This window comes from Boeremia exigua (genome assembly GCF_020726555.1).
Source record: "Boeremia exigua strain MPI-SDFR-AT-0100 chromosome Unknown C7974scaffold_9, whole genome shotgun sequence".
NCBI classification, from domain to species: Eukaryota; Fungi; Ascomycota; class Dothideomycetes; order Pleosporales; family Didymellaceae; genus Boeremia; species Boeremia exigua.
In genome coordinates, this window is record NW_025763526.1 from 486,454 (window position 1) to 505,816 (window position 19,363).

At 52.8% G+C, this 19,363-nt stretch overlaps 8 protein-coding genes across 8 annotated transcripts; 5 read left to right on the forward strand and 3 right to left on the reverse strand.

Moving 5' to 3' along the window:
• The first annotated feature begins 2,416 nt into the window (after positions 1 to 2,416).
• Positions 2,417 to 3,518, forward strand: C7974DRAFT_398870 (Alpha/beta hydrolase fold-1). Its single transcript, XM_046142356.1, has 3 exons — positions 2,417 to 2,839; positions 2,902 to 3,311; positions 3,358 to 3,518. The coding sequence occupies exons 1-2, from the start codon at positions 2,432 to 2,434 to the stop codon at positions 3,226 to 3,228; spliced, it is 735 nt and encodes a 244-aa protein (XP_045994558.1). The 5' UTR covers positions 2,417 to 2,431; the 3' UTR covers positions 3,229 to 3,311; positions 3,358 to 3,518.
• Positions 3,519 to 5,108: 1,590 nt separating this feature from the next.
• On the forward strand, positions 5,109 to 7,166 carry C7974DRAFT_458005 (uncharacterized protein; the record flags this gene model as incomplete). Its single annotated transcript, XM_046146072.1, has 2 exons — positions 5,109 to 5,635; positions 5,693 to 7,166. The coding sequence occupies 2 exons, from the start codon at positions 5,109 to 5,111 to the stop codon at positions 7,164 to 7,166; spliced, it is 2,001 nt and encodes a 666-aa protein (XP_045994559.1).
• A 292-nt stretch (positions 7,167 to 7,458) lies between these two features.
• C7974DRAFT_398873 (glycosyl hydrolase-like protein family 88) lies at positions 7,459 to 9,167 on the reverse strand. Its single transcript, XM_046142357.1, has one exon. It carries the CDS (start codon positions 8,837 to 8,839, stop codon positions 7,706 to 7,708), a length of 1,134 nt encoding a protein of 377 aa, XP_045994560.1. The 5' UTR covers positions 8,840 to 9,167; the 3' UTR covers positions 7,459 to 7,705.
• Positions 9,168 to 9,800: 633 nt separating this feature from the next.
• Positions 9,801 to 11,952, forward strand: C7974DRAFT_226133 (major facilitator superfamily domain-containing protein). Its single transcript, XM_046137277.1, has 3 exons — positions 9,801 to 10,437; positions 10,491 to 11,308; positions 11,357 to 11,952. The coding sequence occupies exons 1-3, from the start codon at positions 10,135 to 10,137 to the stop codon at positions 11,790 to 11,792; spliced, it is 1,557 nt and encodes a 518-aa protein (XP_045994561.1). The 5' UTR covers positions 9,801 to 10,134; the 3' UTR covers positions 11,793 to 11,952.
• Positions 11,953 to 12,338: 386 nt separating this feature from the next.
• C7974DRAFT_226128 (thiosulfate sulfurtransferase-like protein) lies at positions 12,339 to 13,832 on the reverse strand. The gene is made up of 3 exons (XM_046137276.1): positions 12,931 to 13,832; positions 12,567 to 12,881; positions 12,339 to 12,369 (listed from the first exon to the last, which is right to left on the reverse strand). Exons 1-2 carry the CDS (start codon positions 13,649 to 13,651, stop codon positions 12,583 to 12,585), a joined length of 1,020 nt encoding a protein of 339 aa, XP_045994562.1. The 5' UTR covers positions 13,652 to 13,832; the 3' UTR covers positions 12,339 to 12,369; positions 12,567 to 12,582.
• Positions 13,833 to 14,221: 389 nt separating this feature from the next.
• C7974DRAFT_435558 (uncharacterized protein) lies at positions 14,222 to 15,847 on the forward strand (the record flags this gene model as incomplete). The annotated part of the gene is made up of 3 exons (XM_046145070.1): positions 14,222 to 14,299; positions 14,424 to 14,522; positions 15,080 to 15,847. 3 exons carry the CDS (start codon positions 14,222 to 14,224, stop codon positions 15,845 to 15,847), a joined length of 945 nt encoding a protein of 314 aa, XP_045994563.1.
• Positions 15,848 to 16,210: 363 nt separating this feature from the next.
• On the forward strand, positions 16,211 to 17,270 carry C7974DRAFT_415326 (glycoside hydrolase family 16 protein; the record flags this gene model as incomplete). Its single annotated transcript, XM_046143885.1, has 3 exons — positions 16,211 to 16,575; positions 16,628 to 17,045; positions 17,091 to 17,270. The coding sequence occupies 3 exons, from the start codon at positions 16,211 to 16,213 to the stop codon at positions 17,268 to 17,270; spliced, it is 963 nt and encodes a 320-aa protein (XP_045994564.1).
• A 312-nt stretch (positions 17,271 to 17,582) lies between these two features.
• Positions 17,583 to 19,091, reverse strand: C7974DRAFT_473911 (uncharacterized protein). The gene is made up of 2 exons (XM_046146582.1): positions 18,076 to 19,091; positions 17,583 to 17,986 (listed from the first exon to the last, which is right to left on the reverse strand). Exons 1-2 carry the CDS (start codon positions 19,019 to 19,021, stop codon positions 17,862 to 17,864), a joined length of 1,071 nt encoding a protein of 356 aa, XP_045994565.1. The 5' UTR covers positions 19,022 to 19,091; the 3' UTR covers positions 17,583 to 17,861.
• Between the last annotated feature and the right edge of the window lie 272 nt (positions 19,092 to 19,363).

The following is a 19,363-nucleotide window of genomic DNA, read 5'->3' on the forward strand; positions in this document are numbered from 1 at the left end:
CAGCCTCAGCGCCAAACTGCCTCTCCACAGCAAAAGCTCCACTCTTTGAGGGGCACGGCGCGTGCACCAACGTCTGAAGGTTACTCATTGAGCTTGTCGAAAGCGCGTGCCATCTACAACAGCTTCTCCCGATCGCGACTGCTCTTCGTGATGCTGCAATTGCTCGGAAGCAGGCTGCAGCCGTGTTTGCGCAGACGCGCTGGAGCCTCCTCGGAGTCAGCCTTGCATAGCCTCAACCTTTAACATCCTCAATTGCCTTGTAGCCTAGCTGTGGGTCAGCCTTGCCCGTTCCCATCTTTCTACGCTAGCATCTCTGTACAAGAATTCGTCCCACCCCACTGGATGTATGCATAAAGGACAACACAGACGCCTAGAATAGCTCTAACAATAGAGCTGTTTTACACAAACATTGCCTCGGCAACGCGCAATTGCTGAGTTCCTACGACGAGTATCACGGAAGCTATTTGATATTCCTTGGTATAGGATCAAACTGTCACAAACTGTGTGATATCATCTCAATCCAGTATGTCTATTGTTATACGCTTATTGGTTATGAGACTGCTAATCTAGTTGGAGTGATTGGACGTGAGTGACGAACTGCCTCTACGTTATTAGAGGTGTCACTCTTTGCATTTCACACGTACACTTGCAGCCGTGGGTGACATACCTCGTAGACGGATACGCGAGGGTCAGCTTGGTCGGCCACGAACATGATATAGCGCCGTGTTGACCCGTACGGCCTGGCGCCATTACGTCTGCTAGTAGTGTGTTTGTCGTGACGATCTGTGAGACAGACGGGAGACCAGATAGCTACTTACAGCTTCGCTACTTAGCTAATGATGTAGTGCTTAAGCATGAACATAGGGTTACTAAAGCATCTCTAACACAAACGACGAAAGCCTAAAAAAACAACACCGCAAACGCTTTCAGGTTAATGCTATAACGTTACAGTCCTCTTCTACTGCTGCCCCTGTTTAGCACTATCTTGACCACGCAGCTTATCTCGATATCTGTGGCACTTCCATCTTCGCCATTGACCTTGTACTCAACCGCCTCATGTTCTCTGCGATGTAGGTTGCACGCTGGATTGGCAGTGAGTGGCGCGTTGTCACAGCATACAAAGGTTCATTCTCTATGATCTGGCTTATATTGGCTGAGCAGAGCACCACTGGATGCTATGGAAGCTTATGAGAGATTGAGACATGGGGCAGGGTGGGTGGGACGGAAGTAGTGGAGAAGAATGAAGAGAAAGGCAGGGATCTGTACGCGAGAGATCTGACAGAAACAGACAAATAAGATTTTGAGGAGACTGGGAAGAATAGCTGGATGAATATGGAGAAGCTGCGCTTGGAATGAGAGGTAAGGCTTAACGATGCCGGCGTAGCAGCGCACATGAATTCCTAGCTACAAATTCGAACGGTCAGCTGGTGATTGATGCAAGAACCAGTATCGCGTCTCACTATGGTTATGATCCTTAATTTCCTGCCGACTCGAATATCAATGGACCTTTGAGCAAGATCAACGTTCCGTGGTACTAGATAAATCCTACATGGTCCCTCTTGTATCAAATCTTCGAGACATACCTCGTCAACCAGCTGCCTCCCTGCACTGCCACGGAATCTCCATCTAATACCGTATCTCCGCAAATGTAGACGGTTAGTCAATTTGAGGATTCTATCTTGAACTATCCAATTTCCCTTGGTTTGTGCAATGAGTCTGACATCGACGTTCTTGGCGATCTCTTCATCTCTCTTCTTTTCTGAGGAATACTGCTTCCGAAAGGTCGGCCCTTGGGAACATCTTCTCCTAGTGCATCTATATCTCCTTGCATTTGGACATCTCCCAGGCGGGTTTTGAGTCGAACGCTTATCTTGGCCATGTAATTTGTGCTTCTTGCTGGCGCTGACCACGTTGAAACAGATTCGAAATTCCTCACTTACTCGGGAGTTTTGCTACAATGCCTCTGACTAAAACAACAACTGCTTGAATTAACGGAAAACACAGCAGCTGACGAAAGGTGATTTTCGAACTCACGGCGTCGGGAGACGTGTCGAGCGGCATACCTTCTTATCTATTTCACAAAATCGTTGCATCCGTCGTTGGCGCTAAGATACGATGCCCCGTCTTTCCAGGCGTCTTTCTTGCCACTGCCTCACATAATACCTTAATCGATTCAGTGGGTGTACATTGGCTTCTTCAGAACTATGACTTAGCAGCGATGTCAAAGTGATAGAAAGAGCTCATCTTAGGTATGTAAACGTGTTTCCACATGTTTAAGCCGTACTTGTCTCGAACTAACCTCGAGTAGACAGGGATCGGACATGGTCGTCCCCGCTTCCAAGCGGGATCTCCGGCAGTCTCGCAGGGTCTATAAAAGGAGCCCTTCTGCCGAATGTTCACCTGATTGACTCTATTGCTTATCCTGCCCACCATGTCGAGCTCTCACGTTGTTATCATCCCGGGTGCCTGGATGTCCGCTTTCTATTTTGATATCGTGAAGTCCAAACTCGAATCCTTGGGCTACAACGTTCACGTGCGTCAGATGCCTGCAGTTGGTGCTACCGATCCGCCCCAGGACTTATCTCGGGATGTTGCCGCAGCTCGATCTCTGGTAGAAGACGCCATTGGCGACGGCAACGATGTTGTCGTCATTGCACACAGCTGGGGAGGCATTGTGGCCGGCACTGGGCTGACTGGACTTGGGAAAAAAGAAAGAGCAGCCGAAGGCAAGAAGGGCGGTATCACACGGGTCGGTTACATTGCAGCATTCCTTGTTCCGGAGGGAACAAGTTTGATTGATGCGGTTGGTGGTACAGTCCCAGCAGCTTTCGACGTGAAGGTACTATGAAAGCTCCCTCTCCCATTTCCTTTAGATTCCCACAAGTCATGACTCTATCGCAGGGGCCATATGTCTACGCCAAAGATCCCGGCGCAATTTACAATGATCTCTCTGCTTCCGAACAACAATTCTTCTACTCTAAACAACAATCCCATTCGTTTGCCACGTTCACCACCAAAACTACAGCCGCGAGTTGGAGACAAATCCCGACAAGCTATTTGCTGTGCGAAGATGATGGGGGGCTCCCAGCATTGGCGCAAGAGGCTATGATCAAAGGGGTTCAGGATGCAGGAGGAGATATCGAGGTGCGGAGGATGAAAGTGGGCCATTTCCCGTTCTTGAGCCAGCCAGATGAAACTGTCAAGTGGATTGAGACTGTACCTAGATAAGGCCTCAATGCGTGTCTGATGGGCATAAGCTAGCTTAGTGAAATTTCATGTAAACGAGCAGCCGCTGAGAGAGTGATTCATGTCTATGGGTCACGAACTTACAACAACTAACGAGGTGTGGATTCTTACATAGTCCGCATCCCGTCTCACCGTATCTTTGCTTTTCCTCGCGTGCTGGCGTAGACCGAACAGCATTGATATGGATATTTACCCCTGAGGAAGTGCCGAAATCTAATGTCGCTCTTCGGCGTTTGTTCTAGATGATAATCTTTGTTCTAGTCTCTGGCCTGTGTTGGAATTTGTAATGCTTGTAACTTTGTAAGCTTGCAAACGTCACGGAGGCTCCATTCGGGGCCGGTGCCGGACCGTGCGGGGTGACGAAGCTAGGCCTTTTGAGGAAATCTTGTTCGCCAAGGCGTACTGATAACTTCTTACCTCCACATCCTTTGATTAAACATTGTTTAGCATCCCTTGTAAACCATCAAGCATTTCACCCTGCTGGACGCTACCTGCACTAGAAAAAACATGTACGCCAAGAAAACACTTGACCCGTTTTACTATGCGGTGTTCAGCATGAGTATTGCTACTCATGAGGACCTGGTCTGAGAACGACTTCACGGCTTTAAGTGTTAATATACAAGAGCAAATCTTACCGCACGTATTTCACCCTCGGGATAGGTCCGGAGATCCACATAAATGGAGAAACTTGAGGAGTTATGCTAAAAACATTAGTAAGACTGTAGGAGCATGTCAAACGCAAATAGCCTCCGGAATCGTACGGACGGCGGTGGCCTCAACAACGACATTGCATCCGCAGCAACATGTGTATTCGTACAAAATACCCTGTCTTTCCACCTGTGATTGGATGCGATGTCAGCAGCACATGTACGTACACAGCGTGCAACGCGCGGCAGACTACAATGTGTCTGTCTATGTGCAACACCACTTTTCTCCACCGATACGTTCCTAAGTCAGATGACAAGGAAGAGGAGAGAGGACAGTGCGCACTCTAAGATCTCTGCGTAGTGCATTCCCGTCCAGCATGTGTGTGTGTGTTAATGGACCATCTCTTTTCGTAGACATCATACGCGCGTCTGCCTGTAGAAGCATCTGAACAACTTAAACGGAGGGAATAGAAGCCCAGAGATGTCAGGCACATACCCATGTTGGACGAACGATCATATTGAATTTAGGTAGCTTCAGTAAATGTTTGATAAAATTTTCAAGGAGAACGCTATACAAACTCGGTGACCACCTATTGTTGATCACCGTAGGAGCTAGCTGACACCTGCTTTTGTCAATTCCTCTGGCCAGAGGCAGAGATGTTAGTCGACTCGACTGAACTGGCACTCCGCTCGCAGGAGTTCGCATTAATCACTTTGGAAAACTATCTGGTCAGAGTGACACTTGACCCGCAGATAATTCGGTGGACTCCTCGTAGCCTTTAGCATAGACGCTGAGAACTAGACAGCTCTTGGCAAGTTCTCAGCATATTGAATCCGGAGGTTGGCGGTTTGGAACCTTACAGATCTGCAACGGTGCCGATAAATAGGCCGAGGACATGTGCCACAACTTGTCGTTTAGGAGGCAAACTTCCATCCGACCTTCGTCCGTACACCCTGGTTATGGCAGGAAAAATGTTTGAACACCTGAGCAATTGACTATACCGATCCCCTTTTGGCTCGAGCTCCTTTAGCTCACAAGCAATGCGTTGGTAGCTTTGTAATCGTCCGCATCGTTGTTGGAGATTGAGGAGACCATTAGTTGGAAGATACCGAAAACACTTAAATAGACTCAATTCCTCGAAGAGATTGTAACACTCATCATATTCATTACTCGACCATCATCTCTACTCTTCACTCTAATTCGTCTCGACAATCATGCGGTTCTTCAACACAGGGAAGGGACTAAGTCTCAGCACTACTTTCATAGTTGTTAGCAGTATTCTGGGGGCCGTAGAGGCTAGCCCAACAGCTGATGTGTACGATTACATCGTTGTAGGTAGTGGTCCAGGCGGTGGCCCACTGGCTGTCAACCTCGCCCGAGCTGGTTTCAAGACTCTACTACTTGAGGCTGGCGATGACGAGAGCGCCGATAAAAGGACTCAAGCTCTTGCTTTGATGCAAGTACCCATCGCCCCAAACCTTGGCTGGTCATTCTGGGTCCGCCATTACGATGACGACGAACAAACCAAGAGGTACCAGCGACTCACCTGGAGGCTTCCCAATGGAGACTTGTGGGTTGGTCCTGGTAGTTCTGCGCCTGCTGGTGCTGAGATGCTTGGTGTGCAATACCCCCGTGGCTCTTCGTTAGGAGGTTCGACTCTGGTGAACGCTGCCTTCACCATTTTGCCTAGCGAGAGGGACTGGAACGGGATCGAAGAACTTACTGGCGATTCCTCGTGGAAGTGAGTTACCATAAATGTCCATTTTTGTAAGAAGAGAAGAGCTGACACAAACGCTAGTGCTGCACGCATGAGAGAGATATTTGTGAAGACAGAAAAAAACTTATATCTCCCAGCCGGAACACCTGGACATGGATTCGATGGATACCTCCAGATTAACCAAGGATATGGCAGTGTGCATCTCAATTCGCCACAATCATCAGCAATGTATAGGGCTTTGACTGCCGAGGCCGGCCAGAACCCGGATGATTTGGAAAAGCTTCTCAACACCGATCCTAATCAGCTGAGCCCGGATAGAGACCAAGTCACTGGTCTCTCTGGAGGAGCTTTCCACGCCAATGCTACTTGGGGTCGCTATAGCGTGAGAGATCGCGTTCTCGACACTCTCCGTGCCGTTGATAAACGCGGAAAAAAGCGATACCCGTTAGACCTCAGGCTGAACTCCTACGCAAGCAAAGTGCTTTTTGACAAATCCGTGAACGGATCCGTTCCACGAGCCATCGGTATTGAATATCTCGAAGGCAAGAGTATCTACCAAGGTGACCTCCGGTACAACGCTTCCAACAAGGCGACGACTAGAAAAGTGTACGCTAAAAAAGAGGTTATCCTTAGCGGTGGGACATTCAACACGCCTCAGCTCCTGTTGTTAAGTGGTATTGGCCCAGCCGCCGATCTAAAAGCGCTCAACATTCCAGTAGTCGTGGATCTTCCTGGTGTTGGTCGCAATATGCAAGATCATAACGAGATTGGCACTATTGCTCACGCTGCTCAAAACATTAGTCTGGATGCTGATCCTGGGTTCCCTCGATCGCAATGCTTGTTTGGTGCTCCTAACGATCCATGCTATGATCTTTGGCAGCAAGGCCAAGGTCCATACGCAGAGGGAAACACAATGGGAAGCATGATCTTTCTCAAGACAAATCATACGAACACTGGAGAACGTGATATTGGCAGTTTCTCCGGGCCTTTTGGAACTCGCGGCTTCTGGCCTGCAACCCCAAACCAAGACTTCACAGACCCCCCTAACACTTGGGGCTTCATGACTGTCCATATGCATGGCAGCAACCACGCTGGATATGTTAAGCTACGCTCGGCCGACCCAACAGCTCAACCTGAGATTAACTTCCGTCACTTCTCTGACGAGGGCGCTGATCAAGATATCAGTGCTATCAAGGAGTCTATCGCATTCTTTCGAAGGGTCTACAATCGTGTGCCAGCACCCGTTGGTCCTGTAGAACACGTCTGGCCAACATGCACAGGCACTATCACCGCTGAGGGTGGCTGCTCAGATCCTGAAAACGACGAACAGTTTATTCGGGACAACAACTATGGCCATCATGCCACAAGCACCAGCTCTATTGGGCCGGATTCTGACAAGAACGCCGTTCTTGACTCTAAGTTCCGTGTTCGTGGCGTAGAGAGCCTCCGTGTTGTTGATGCAAGCGCATTCCCTAAAGCTCCTGGAGCATTTCCAGTTGTTGCGGTCTTCATGCTCAGCGAGAAGGCAGCTATTGACATTCTTTCTGAACAGTAGTTGTCACGCGCCACGCGCATTAGTCTTAACATCGATCCTGTAATAGCCAAGTTTCCTTATTAAATTGTATCATTAGCTTCAGTCTTTACCGTATAGAATAACAATAGAATACTCCAAGTTTAAGAACAGTATCTACATAAACTGTGCTTCATATGTCTTATAGTTAACGCTCGACCTTATGGTTAGAGGCACTAGGCAGGAAAGTAAATGAAGAAGGTAACGAGTGCCAGGCCTGAGGTCCAGCCCGCTCGGCCATCCAAGCCAAAAAGGTTCACGGCTCTCACTCATTATAGCCAGGCTGGAATAGTACCAAATATACCAGGTCAGCGAGCCCTGTTAGCATCCGTGCCTGATACCTAAATTGCGAAGCTTAGAAGTTGCATCTAAACTTAAACAAATTATAGGTCTTGTCTTTATAAGCGAATATCAACAAGTTCCAGACATTGTGTATGAGTGAGCTGCAGCGGTGGTTTACCAATCTTCAATCTCAAGAATTCATCAATTGTTAAATCATGTATGTCGTAAAACGAGTCCTCTAACTAGACAAATGACCTCAGGAACTCTCCCAGTGCCATGATAGCCATTGCCTGGCCGTAAGGCATACTTGTAACAGCAATGTCCTTGTAGTGCTGCAGTGTGTGTCCCATGCCTGTGCCGAAGCTGGTGTTGAGCAGCTCACCATCAGTGTTGACATTAGCGAGCACCGCCTTGATCGCCTTGATCGCCGAGTTATGGTATTCCTCGCCCTTCAGGTACCTCTTCCTTACAGCCTTGAGCATACCATATGCGAAACCAGCTGTTGCGGATGCCTCGACGTACGAGCCCTCCGAAGCAGGAACATCCAACAATGTGCACCACATACCGTCCTCTTGCTGCAGCTTGACGAGCGCCTTGCACTGTGCCTCGAGAATGCCGACAAGGAACAATCTTGTGGGGTCCGACTCCTTCAAATCCAACAGCTCAATAAAGTCGGGAATGACAATTGTGAGCCACGAGTTTCCTCTCGCCCACCTTGCTTGCGCAAAGTTGTGCCCGACCTTCCCATCCTTCTCCTCGAACTTCCAGCCGTGGAAGAAGAGCCCTGTTGTTGGGTCGAACAGGTACTGGCAATGCAGAATGAACTGCCTCTTTGCCTCCTCAACGTACTCGGGTCGGTTAAGCGTAAGTCCGATCTTCGCGAGAGGCAACGCGCTCATCATCAGCGTATCGTCCCAGAGCTCATCCTTGTTGTACTCGAGGTACGTCTCGTGCTGGAAACCGCCGTACTTTGTGCGCGGCAGATCGTGCATCACCCACTCGGCCCACGTGTCCAGCCACGGCAGGAAAGTCTTGTCGCCGGTGTCCTCGTACAGGTATGCGAGCGCAAGGAACGGAGACATGGTATTGATGTTCTTGGTTGTGCCCTTGGCGAGCTGCGTAGTGTACCAGCCCAGCATGATGTCTTTTGTGGCTTGGTTGCCTGTCAGAGTGTAGTAGTGCCACAGCCCGTACAGACCGATGCCGTGCGTCCACTCCCAGCCGTCCCATCCCTTGGTGTCAATAACACGGCCATCGGGAAGCTTGAGCAGAAATTCGCCGGTTGTATCCTTGATGTTGATCAGGTTTTGTGTAAGAAGGTCGATAGAGGTCGTGATTTGCTCTTTCTTGAGCTCTTGAATGGTGAGGGAGGACATTTTGAGGAACCGAGGAGCTGAGCGCTACCGATTTTTGCAGGAGGTTGCGAGACGCTGTAGGTGTGGACTTTCGGTCTCAAAGTACACGAGAGCTCGAAAAATATGGGCAATGCTCAGAATTCGAGGAAATAGGTGACACGGTGGATTTGGACAGTGGAAAAAAGTTTGGGCAGCTTTCAATGCATGATTTGGACCTAACGAAGCTCATTACCGGATTCGTGCCATGCTGCACCGATATCGTTGCTCTCTATACCGATGTAGCCGACGAGGGTGCCTGTCATCGCGTGGAAACGCTCTTGAACGTGGGGCCCCAAGGTCTGCGGGGGGGAGCGCGGCTACCCCCACCTTGCAACTTCGTTGAACCTCAACACCAAGGACTACTTCGTCCCCACCACCGACTATGCAAAAGGGAAGTATATCCGCCCTCGCATTGCAATGCACCGATTAACTTCGGCTGTTGCACCGACTGCATGCCCCTGCTGATCGCTTCTTACGCCAAGCGAGGCCACAGACGGGTTACAATTGGATGGAGGATGAAGAGCGGACTCAACGGAGACGACCGACAAGGAAGTCGACCGTCCCAAGACCTGGCAGAAGCCACAGATGGCCTCTCGGCATCGCGGTAAAATAAATCCGCCAGCCGCTGCAACCCTATCGAGCGCTTTCGCCTGACAATATCACGAGGTTACACCGTCACATGCGCAAGTGACCCATCAGAAGCGACCTTCGGCCTGCTTTGTACCGTCATTTTACCGGCATTGCTAATGAGCCAAGAAAATGGCACATCCACACTGCTCGATCTAGCAGCGACAAGCCCCCGCACCCCACACGCTGTTTGGTCGAAATCACAGCGACGTGGAAGTGCTCGGCACACGTGAGTCGGACGCCCTGTTGAACAGGCCCGATGGCGGCTCCTAATGCAAGCATCGCCCAGGCCCGCAGGCTCGCCTTGTAGGCCGCCACCGCTTGTCCACTTTGCAGACTAGCAATTCAAGGTTGGCTTTGAACATTCTTAATCATACGGTTCGAAGTAAACCACACTGGGTTGGTCTGTTCTCATGAATGTGGGCATGGTGTGAGGATGATGATTCTGCGGAGAAGCCTGCCCACATGGGGTAAACCGGCCGGGGCACCTGGGGCAGTGGGGACTCCACGGACGAGGAAATGGGACGGGGTAGAAATATCAAGGTCGGGACTCCACAACCTGCCGTTCATCTGAGTCCTGGGATCCCCTCTTTCTCACTTCACTCAAGTTCGTTTCCTGCAGTGCCAACACCCCGGGAGCCACATTCACCATGGCCACCCAAGTCGACAAGAAGGACAATGCCCAGCTGGAGCGTACCGTCTCGGCAGTTGATGAAAAGGCCGACTTTGCAAACTACGAACGTGTCGACAACGAAGTTGCCAAGTATGCTGATGCCACTGGTGTTGAACTCTCAGAGGAGGAGGACAAGCGTCTGAAGAAGATGATCGACAGACGTGTCCTTCCCATCATGGTTTTCACATACTTTCTGCAGGCCTTGGACAAGGGCACAATGTCCTTTGCCTCGATCATGGGTATCCGTCAGGACGTTCCTGCACTGCAAAAAAATACGAACGTAAGTCTCGGTAGATTCCAGCCTCTTCGACCTGCACGCTCATGAGACCACAGTTCGCTATGTTGACCACCTGTATCTACTTGGCTATTCTGGTCGTCGAATATCCTATCAACTGGACAATTCAGCGTGTTCCGGTCGCTAAGTTCCTCGGCCTCAACATTATGGCCTGGTCTGCTATTCTGGCCCTTCACGCTGTGTGCTTCTCATTCCCCGCCCTCGTTGCGATCCGAACACTGCTCGGTATCTTCGAGGCTGTTTGCCAGCCGGCCTTCCTCATCATGAGCTCTATCTGGTACAAGCGTTCCGAACAGGCCCAAGTCGTTACATACTGGTACATGATGAACGGTGCTCAGCAGATGGTCGGTGGCCTGCTCGCCTACGCCTTCTCGCAGATCAACCACCCATCGCGCGGAACTGGTGGAACTGCATCGATCCGATCATGGCAGGCTATCTTCATCACATATGGCTCCTTCTCCTTTCTCTGGGGTATCTTTGTCCTTTACTGGCTTCCCGACTCTCCCATGCGTGCCAAGTGCTTCTCTGAGGAGGACAAAAAGCTCATGGTGGAGCGTGTCCGCTCCAACCAGACTGGTCTCCAGAACAAGACATTCCGTGCTTACCAACTCAAGGAGGCTCTTCTGGACCCCCAGACCTACTGCTACATGTTGATTCAGATTTGCACCACATTACCGACATCTGGACTCGGTGCTTTCTACAACATCATTATCAAGGGCCTTAACTTCTCTACTCTCCAGACTCAACTCCTCTCCATGGTTCTTGGTGCCGTCATCATCTTCACGCTCATGACCTCTGCTTGGGCGACGAAGAAGTGGAACCAGAACTTGTACACCATGCTTGTGTTCCTGATCCCGTAAGTCTCACTCGATAACCTGCGCAAGACACAAACTAACGCCTTCAGGTCCTTTGCTGGCACCATCGTCATCATGACCGTCAAGAACACTGGCGAGGCCACCCGCGCCGGTCTGCTGATCTCCTACTGGATCATCTTCACCTTCTGGGCCGCGCAGGGTCTGGGCATGTCGCTGCTGACGCGCAACGTGGGCGGCTCGACCAAGAAGTCCGTCTGCATCACAATGAACTTCCTCGCTTGGTGCGCAGGCAACGCCACGGGCCCGCAGGTCTTCTTCGACGGCGACGCTCCCCGCTACGTCAAGGCGCTGTCCATCCACCTCGGCTGCTACAGCGTGCTGGCCGCCGTCATCCTGTTCCTCAGGTGGAACCTGACGCACCGCAACGCGAAGAAGGATAGGGAGTTTGGAAGCGAGATCAACACTGCCCATGGCTTTGATGATCTTACGGATCGCGAGAACCCCAACTTCCGCTACGTCTTCTAGGTGGACGTACCAGAGGGTTGATGTCGGGATGATAGGAACGCCATCCTTGATATGATATGAATTTAATAGACTATAGACGATTGAATGAGATGCTCATACGCAATGTTACAGCAACGTCCTCCTCTTTGCACTTGTCTGTGACGTCCGTTCCGTGAACACTCTGATGAGGTTGAGGTTCCGTCCAAGACCGCCCAGTCCGATGCCTGTCTACTGCAAGCCACACAGCCACGGCAAAAGCTTAGACGACTTCTTCGTGTTCACGAGTAGCTAACCCGTTACGGTGACACATTGGTTTTGTCTACTGCCACGTGTGGTGGAGATGATTGGCCCTTTCGAGACATGTCTCACACAACAGTCCAATCGCCTCGGTGCATGTTTCTCGCTCACATTCGTCGCATGCCTGGTTGCCAAGGTCGAAGTGAGAAAGGCTGAATGCGGTTCGACACAAATGGACGTCTCTTGCAGTCAACATTCAACCCCTGAAAGCGACCGTGATTGACCGGGTGGCAATACGTTTTCGTCGGAGGAATAGGCCTTCGCATCTATCCAACCTGAATCTGTAGCGAGCGTGTTACGACTCAACGAAGAGCGTCAGTAAACCTTCGAGCTATCACGACATACCGTGTCATGTGGATTCCTTGCACGTCTGCCAAACAAGAGTTCAAATGTTAATGTCTGGAATTGCTTATTCTGACAAGCGTACAAGAAGGTATCGTTGCTTACACGCGAACGAACTGGGTATCAATCTGCTAGACAAAGTAAAGGCGCAGCTACCGGTTTCAATCCCGCCCTACTCAGACTTGCGAATCAAGCTCTCACCCGGCTTTACCCTCTGCGCCCACTCAGTCCAACTGCCGTCATACAGTCGTCGTTGACCGCTTGGGAAGCCAGCCTCGGTCAGGGCCGCGTCGATGACTGCCGCTGTAACGCCGGTGCCGCAGCTGGCGATGATGGGCTTCGAGGGGTCGATGTTCTTGGACTTGAAGACCTCCTGCAATTTGGCGGCTGGCAGGAGTGCCTTGCTGTCGGCGTCAAGGAGGTCGGAGACGGGAACCGAAATGGAGTGAGGGATGTGTCCTGAAGAGAGACCTGTGACGGTGAGCACGAGGAATTTGCCGAGCTTGACTGCAGGACGTACCTTCGCGCGGCTCGGGATCAATGCCCTTCCATCGTCCCAGACTGCGAGCGTCCAGGATCTGTACCTCCTCTGCGCCTTCGAGACCTTGCTCCTTTGCGATCTCACGAACCTCCTCGAAAGCTATGACCTTGGCCTTATCAAGTTCTGGCACGGGATAGTCGACCTCGTTCACAGTGGCTGGCTCGCCACTCTCTGTGGGATATCCCTCCTCGACCCACTTGCGGAAGTTGTTCAGGACATGGACGTTGGGATGCCCAAACGCCCGAAGAGTCCAGCCCACTCGAGGAGCGGAGAAGATACCGAGCTCCTTGCTGTCGTAGACCACTACGCTGTCATGCCTCCGGATACCAAGCTTGCTCAAAGCAGCAGCGAAATCTTCTGCTGACGGCAGCATGTGAGGGTACGGCGAGTGGGGGTCCTTGACGGCGTCGAGGTCGAAGAACTGCGCGCGAGGAATGCGTTCAGCCAGGAATGTCTCCTTACCATCCCGGCCATCGTTGGGAAGGAACCACGATGCGCAGAGTGGAACGATCTTGGGCGCGGTCGAGAGCTTGCTGCTGACGTTTCTCTTGAGTGCTGTATCGAGCTCAGCCGGACTGACTAGGTACGTCTCGAGGCCGTATTGGGCCATAGCAGCTCTGCTTGTTGTGAACGAGCGAGAGCAAGAAAGGGCGGACATGGGCCGCAGAGAACTGCGGAAGCTGGTGAGTCGGGACAGCATATCGGTATGAGAAGCTGTAGACTGTTGAGAGCTATCAGTTTCCCAAGTGTCAAAGAGGGAGGAGCTGGTGGAGTCGAGGGAGGAGCTCCGGTTCTTTCTCTATTGCGCGATTGAGGGCACGAATTGGGTTCCAGGCTAGAGCAAGCTGCAGCAACGCCCATCGCAGCTCCCCCGGCCAGCTGGGTCACGCACTCACCTGTTTCCTTCAACTCCCTGATCTCAATGATGTTTGTCAACTCGATTAGGTGGGAACATTGTTGCTTTGCTGTGTGCTACATGCTATCTCCATCGGCGTTTAGCCCGAATGTCGTCACCCGATAACGGCATTGTGTTTCCATGCTTTGTGGGGACCTCGGGAGCTGTCACGCTCGAGCTAGGCCAGGGTTCACGCCACTTTGTAATCGCCGCCCGCTTGACCGCCTGATTCTGCCCCCTTCGTTACGCTGTTTGTTTGCCTCCCATCGTCTTATGCGACTACAGGTCACAGCAAGCAACGACAAGCAACTATGAAGGTGACGATCAAGGAGTGGAATGCAGTCGCTGCATGGCGCTGGGATATGCCCGACGACGATGTTTGCGGTATCTGCCGCAATCCCTACGACAGCACTTGCTCGAAGTGCAAGTTTCCAGGCGACGAGTGCCCGCTGCGTATGTTTACTACAGTACCACATAGACCTCACTAAAACATATTAGTTCTGGGCGAGTGCAATCACTCATTTCACATGGTAGGCGTGCCACTCAGTCAGCTGAGGTAGTGACTAATGCCGAGTAGCACTGCATTTTCTCATGGCTCAAGCAAGAGAGCTCGCAGGAGAAGTGCCCCATGTGCCGTCAACGTAAACGACTCTCAAATATGGATCCTTGTGCAGCAGTCACTGACATCCACACAGCTTTCAAGTCGAAGAGCCAAGATGCAACCGCTGGCGCCAACGAACCTACGCAGGCACCCGACAGCAGCCCCATCTGATCAACTCTTTAAAAGAGATCGCAGAATATGAATGCGACCGAGACACGGTATGCGCCGTGCTGGGCGCGCCTTGAGAGGCGAAGAAGGACTCTATACACGGTGGCGGGCTGTGGGCGAGAGCTTGCATTGAGCATGGACACTACTGGCGTTTGGAAGATACCCTGGGACTGTTTGCAGGTAGCGAAATGAAAACATAACCTGAGTTTACGTCCCTACTTCTGACAGCCCGACCACATTCACATGGAAAATTGCGCACGGACCCGCTCGTTATCGATTAGGATCCCGACGATCAACTGGAGCTCTAGCTCCAGCCAACGGTCCATCGAACGCCGACCATGTTCAACAAGCCAAGTCTATCCAAATCGCCTCCGCCGCTACGCTCAGCAAACCTACCGAGATCGCCGGCTCTCCCGCAGTTCGAAGACGCTCCCTCCAACGATCTGCTTGACGAGCAGCCCCAGGCTGAAGAGGCACCAGTCGAAGATGAGATACCGTACCCGGAGCCCGGCTCCGAACAGACGCTCCTACCCCCGCCAAACTTCAGACCGTTCTTTGCTCTTGTAGAGGACTCGAATTCGGGCGAGCACTACCATCCATACGTGCATTATGTGTTTGCAGATGATGACCCGGTGATGGTGACTGCTGCAACTATGCGTGGTATGGGCCTGGATGATACAAGATACTTGCCACACGGCACGCCAGACGGGCACGAAGATCAAGACCAGGTGGGTGAGGAAGAGGAAGGGCATGACTCTCCGGTTGAGTCTCCCCTGCCGCCTCCAGTACCAGGTGTGAAAGAGCACTACCTCATAGTCGATGTAGGGGCAGATGGCCGTACGGTAGTCGATGCACAATCCCTGTCCTCGTCCTGGCAGATTGTGAATGCCTCCACACGGATAGCACCCTCATTCGACGAGAGCTCGCCAGACCAGGGTCTCATGCTGCGGATTGAGGGCGTGGATATACCCGGAAAGAGGAAGGGTAAGGGCAAGGGACAGCCTGGAGACAACACACTCAGTCAAGCGAGAGAGCGATACCAGGGCGATACGTTCGCAGCAATGGATGGACTGATCGAGGGCATCGAAGGCAGCCTCGCGGTTGCTGACAAGATCACGAGCTTCGGGTCTAGGGACAAGGAAGAGAGTGCTCAGCCGACGTCGAAGCTGGGCACAGAAGAAAAGAGCGTAACGGAGACAGACCCACCGCTGGATTTTGATCGCACCGGGTAACACTGGTTGCTGTAAGATTGTTGATAAGCTTGAATGGCTGCATTAGACGACCTGGAGCAGCCGAACGCGGCAACGAACTTCGCGTTGCTGCAGTCTTGTAACGATTCACGAAGTATAATAATGCTACTCCACCCGCCGGACGGGACTGTAACTTTACAGTACCATGAAATGTTCTTGCAGCGTATCATACTCCTATCCAACGTCTGCTCATCTGCATCGCTTTTCGATTTCGACATATTGGCTGTAATTCGCGTCTCCTCGCGCCTGCCGCCAAAGGACCACGCTCACCCCCAGGCCACAAGACTCGCTTCATCGCGCACAGCCCGCCCTCACACCTTTCCGGTCCTCAGTCCTACCCACGCAATGGCGCTCCTTCTTTCCCTCTTCTATACCCTCATCTCCTCCAGTATTAAAAAAGCTTACAAGCTCGACTTGAATTTCGACGCGTCCAACCTCCTCGACTCCTTCGACTTCATCAACTCGCACGACATCTACACCGATGGATTTGCCAGCTACGTCTCTAAGGATGAAGCCATTTCCACGGGTCTGGCGAAAACCGTGGACAATCGGGTCTACCTTGGTGTCGACAACAGTACTGTCATTGACGTGACGCCTCAAGGTGGCCGCAAGAGCGTGCGTCTCGAGAGCCACGACACGATCGACCATGGTCTTGTCATCGCAGATTTCAGGCACGTCCCGGCGAAGGCTTGTGGCATGTGGCCTGCTTTGTGAGTGTTCTGTCCAGTGGCCTTTCGTCTTTCGCCTGCTGACTACTGGTAGCTCGCTCGTCCACGGTAACGAGCACGATGGTGGCCTCTTCTCCAAAATGACCCTCGTCGAGTCCATTTCCTACATTCCGCACAACGAGATCACTCTATCCACCACCCCCGCCGATTGCACCATGAACACTCAGAAGAGCACCGGCAACGTCTTCAGCACGAACTGCAGCTACGCCACCGGAGGCTGTGGCGCTGCTGCCCACACCGGCACCTTCGGCGAGCCCTTCATTGAGAAAGGCGGCGGCGTCTGGGCAGCGCAGATCGAAGCCACGGGTATCAAAGTCTGGTTCTTCCCCCGCCGCACTATTCCAGGCGATATCAGAACCAACGCTCCCGAGCCCGGCAAGTGGGGGACGCCGATTATGAGCTTTGCGCCGAAGAAGTGTGATATTCGCGGCGTGTGGGCGAAGATGAAGATTGTAAGTGTTGTTATGAAGTATACTGTTTCGACGCTGACCTTCTAGGTCTTCAATATCACGTTTTGTGGCGACTACGCGGGTGGCGATGCGTGGGGAAGTTACACCTCGTGCCGCTCCAGGACCCAGTTCACTTCGTGCAACGAATATGTCGCGCAGACGCCGTCTGCCTTTGATGAGGTGCACTGGTTGATCAACTCAGTCAAGACCTATACTTACGCCGATTGAGGTGTGAGGGCGTGATAGTGTACACGTGTACTAGCATGCTCAGCTAAATTGATATGGAGAGCGTGGAGATGCGAGGACACTGATACTGGACACGGGCCGATCAACAGACATAATTACAACCATTGCCTAGTATCCACCATAATCTCATGTTTCCGTGTGCACAATCAGTGGGTCCATTACGATGTAGTCTTGGTTTCGATAGGCTTCATGACGTTGGGGACAGGATCCCAATCCAGACGACCGAGGACACGAACTAATCGGCAGACTTTACATATGCAGGTATAGTCTGACAGAGTCCCGACCGGATAACATCTGTTGGCCATGCACAATTCACAAGCTGCGAGGCCTGCCGTGCGGATATCATCGTACGCGGGATGACCACCAGACAGAGTTACAATTCTCCTCGCTTTCCATGATGATTTCATTCGTTTCCATGCGCATAGTGAGTATTTCCAATCCATGAACATCAGAGTCTTGATCTCAATATACCCATGCACTCGAATCCAGACGTGTAATCCAAGATGACCAAAGACATAGGCAGAGCATGCACACGCCGGCACAATCTCACACCGTCCAGCTGAGCAGTATCGACTAGCTCTGCGTTTTTGGAGTTGTGAGCCCCTCGTCGAGTAACACTCCACCGTCAAGACAAGTCCCTCCCCACACAGCAGCAAAACACGCCGCCGGGTCCTCCACCAGCACATCACCACTCCCATCTATCATCCCACAGAGACAGAGCACACACCCCCCTCCAGCCCCCCCAACCGCTCCACCCGCGCCCGTACCCCCTCAGCCCCCCACCTACCCACCCACCGCCCCAGCCCCTCGCACCTTCCACACCCCCCATCCCTCTTTACTCTGCTATGACTGCCGAGTTGCTCTACACACCGCGCGTGCACGCCGTGGCCGCAGCCGTGCAGGGTCCAGGCCGCGCCGGGGGTGTTGCAGCAGGTGCATAGTCGCGGGGTGTGGGTGCGGGTGTGTGAGTAAGGGCCGTGGAGGGAGAGGAAGAGGGTGTCTTCGTGGAGGGGGGGTAGATGTGCATTTCCGTGGTGTTTCTGTGTTTGTGTGGTTGTGGCTGTGGGAGTGGGAGGCGTTGGGGGAGGCGTGGTCGCAGAGAGACCAGGCGTGTCGGGGAGATTAGTGGAGGTGGACGATTCAACGGCCTCGTACGTCCCGCTGTCCACCCTGAGCCTCACCCGCTCCCGCTCCCCGCCCTTCACGGCCCCCTTCGCGTTCCCCTCAGGCTCCATCAACCACCCCCGCATCCGCACAACCCTCTCCCGCGCCTCACCCCTCCGCCGCCCATCCACCACTGTCTCCCCCACTGTCTCCCCCTCTCCCTCCCCCTCTCCCTCCCCCTCTGCCCGAGCCAGCACCCCCTCAAAACGCGCCCCCACCTCACTACCCGCAGCCATCGACGTCGCCGTCGTAGATCTTGAAAACGGCCACCGCCCTACGACCTCGCGCGGCCCCGTCGGACTCCCTGGTACACGCAGCGAGGCAGCAGAGGCCTGGGGGCGCAGGGCGAAGGCGCTGGTTGTGCGGTGCAGTGTGCGCAGGGCCTTTGTTATGTTGGATTGGGGGTCGGAGGGGGGTTTTGCTGGGGAGACGGAAACGGGTTTCGTGGGGGATGTGGGTGTGCGGGTGAGCCGGGGCGTTGTCATGGAGTCGGAGAACTTGGATGGGGAGGGTGGATGGGTCGGGGACGAGGGGGGCGTGTAGTCGGTGGCTTGGAAGAGGAGGGCCATGATAGCAGTGATTTGGGGACTAGAAGTTATGCTTAAGCACGTGTGTAGCGGGCCGTGGTCGAGGTGCAGGTGCAAGTGCAGCAACTACAGCCAAAGAGATGCGAATGAAGGGTCACAATATAACGACTCTCTGCGCGCCCAGAACCCCCGAAAACCACACCGTCTTAAGAAACAACAACAAACCGGTTGTCCAACACCCACCCACGCCGTTCCCGCGCAGCGTGGCCCGCGCGAGTCCGCCGCTGGTCGAGCGCCGGTCCAGCGCGAAGACACGCATGGATCCCGCTGCCACCTAAGATTACCCCCCTATCGCCCGCGACGCTCATACAACTATTGCGCGCC

Bases quoted from the DNA above. Each gene is read 5' to 3' on its own strand.
- C7974DRAFT_226128 (XM_046137276.1), bottom strand. From the start codon at position 13,651: ATGCTGTCCCGACTCACCAGCTTCCGCAGTTCTCTGCGGCCCATGTCC. The intron at 12,882-12,930 runs GTACGTCCTGCA...TCACCGTCACAG, and splicing joins TGATCCCGAGCCGCGCGAAG to GTCTCTCTTCAGGACACATC.
- C7974DRAFT_226133 (XM_046137277.1), top strand. From the start codon at position 10,135: ATGGCCACCCAAGTCGACAAGAAGGACAATGCCCAGCTGGAGCGTACC. The intron at 10,438-10,490 runs GTAAGTCTCGGT...ATGAGACCACAG, and splicing joins CACTGCAAAAAAATACGAAC to TTCGCTATGTTGACCACCTG. The intron at 11,309-11,356 runs GTAAGTCTCACT...TAACGCCTTCAG, and splicing joins ATGCTTGTGTTCCTGATCCC to GTCCTTTGCTGGCACCATCG.
- C7974DRAFT_398873 (XM_046142357.1), bottom strand. From the start codon at position 8,839: ATGTCCTCCCTCACCATTCAAGAGCTCAAGAAAGAGCAAATCACGACC.
- C7974DRAFT_473911 (XM_046146582.1), bottom strand. From the start codon at position 19,021: ATGGCCCTCCTCTTCCAAGCCACCGACTACACGCCCCCCTCGTCCCCG. The intron at 17,987-18,075 runs GTAGGTGGGGGG...GTGGGATGATAG, and splicing joins GGGGCTGGGGCGGTGGGTGG to ATGGGAGTGGTGATGTGCTG.
- C7974DRAFT_398870 (XM_046142356.1), top strand. From the start codon at position 2,432: ATGTCGAGCTCTCACGTTGTTATCATCCCGGGTGCCTGGATGTCCGCT. The intron at 2,840-2,901 runs GTACTATGAAAG...ACTCTATCGCAG, and splicing joins CAGCAGCTTTCGACGTGAAG to GGGCCATATGTCTACGCCAA.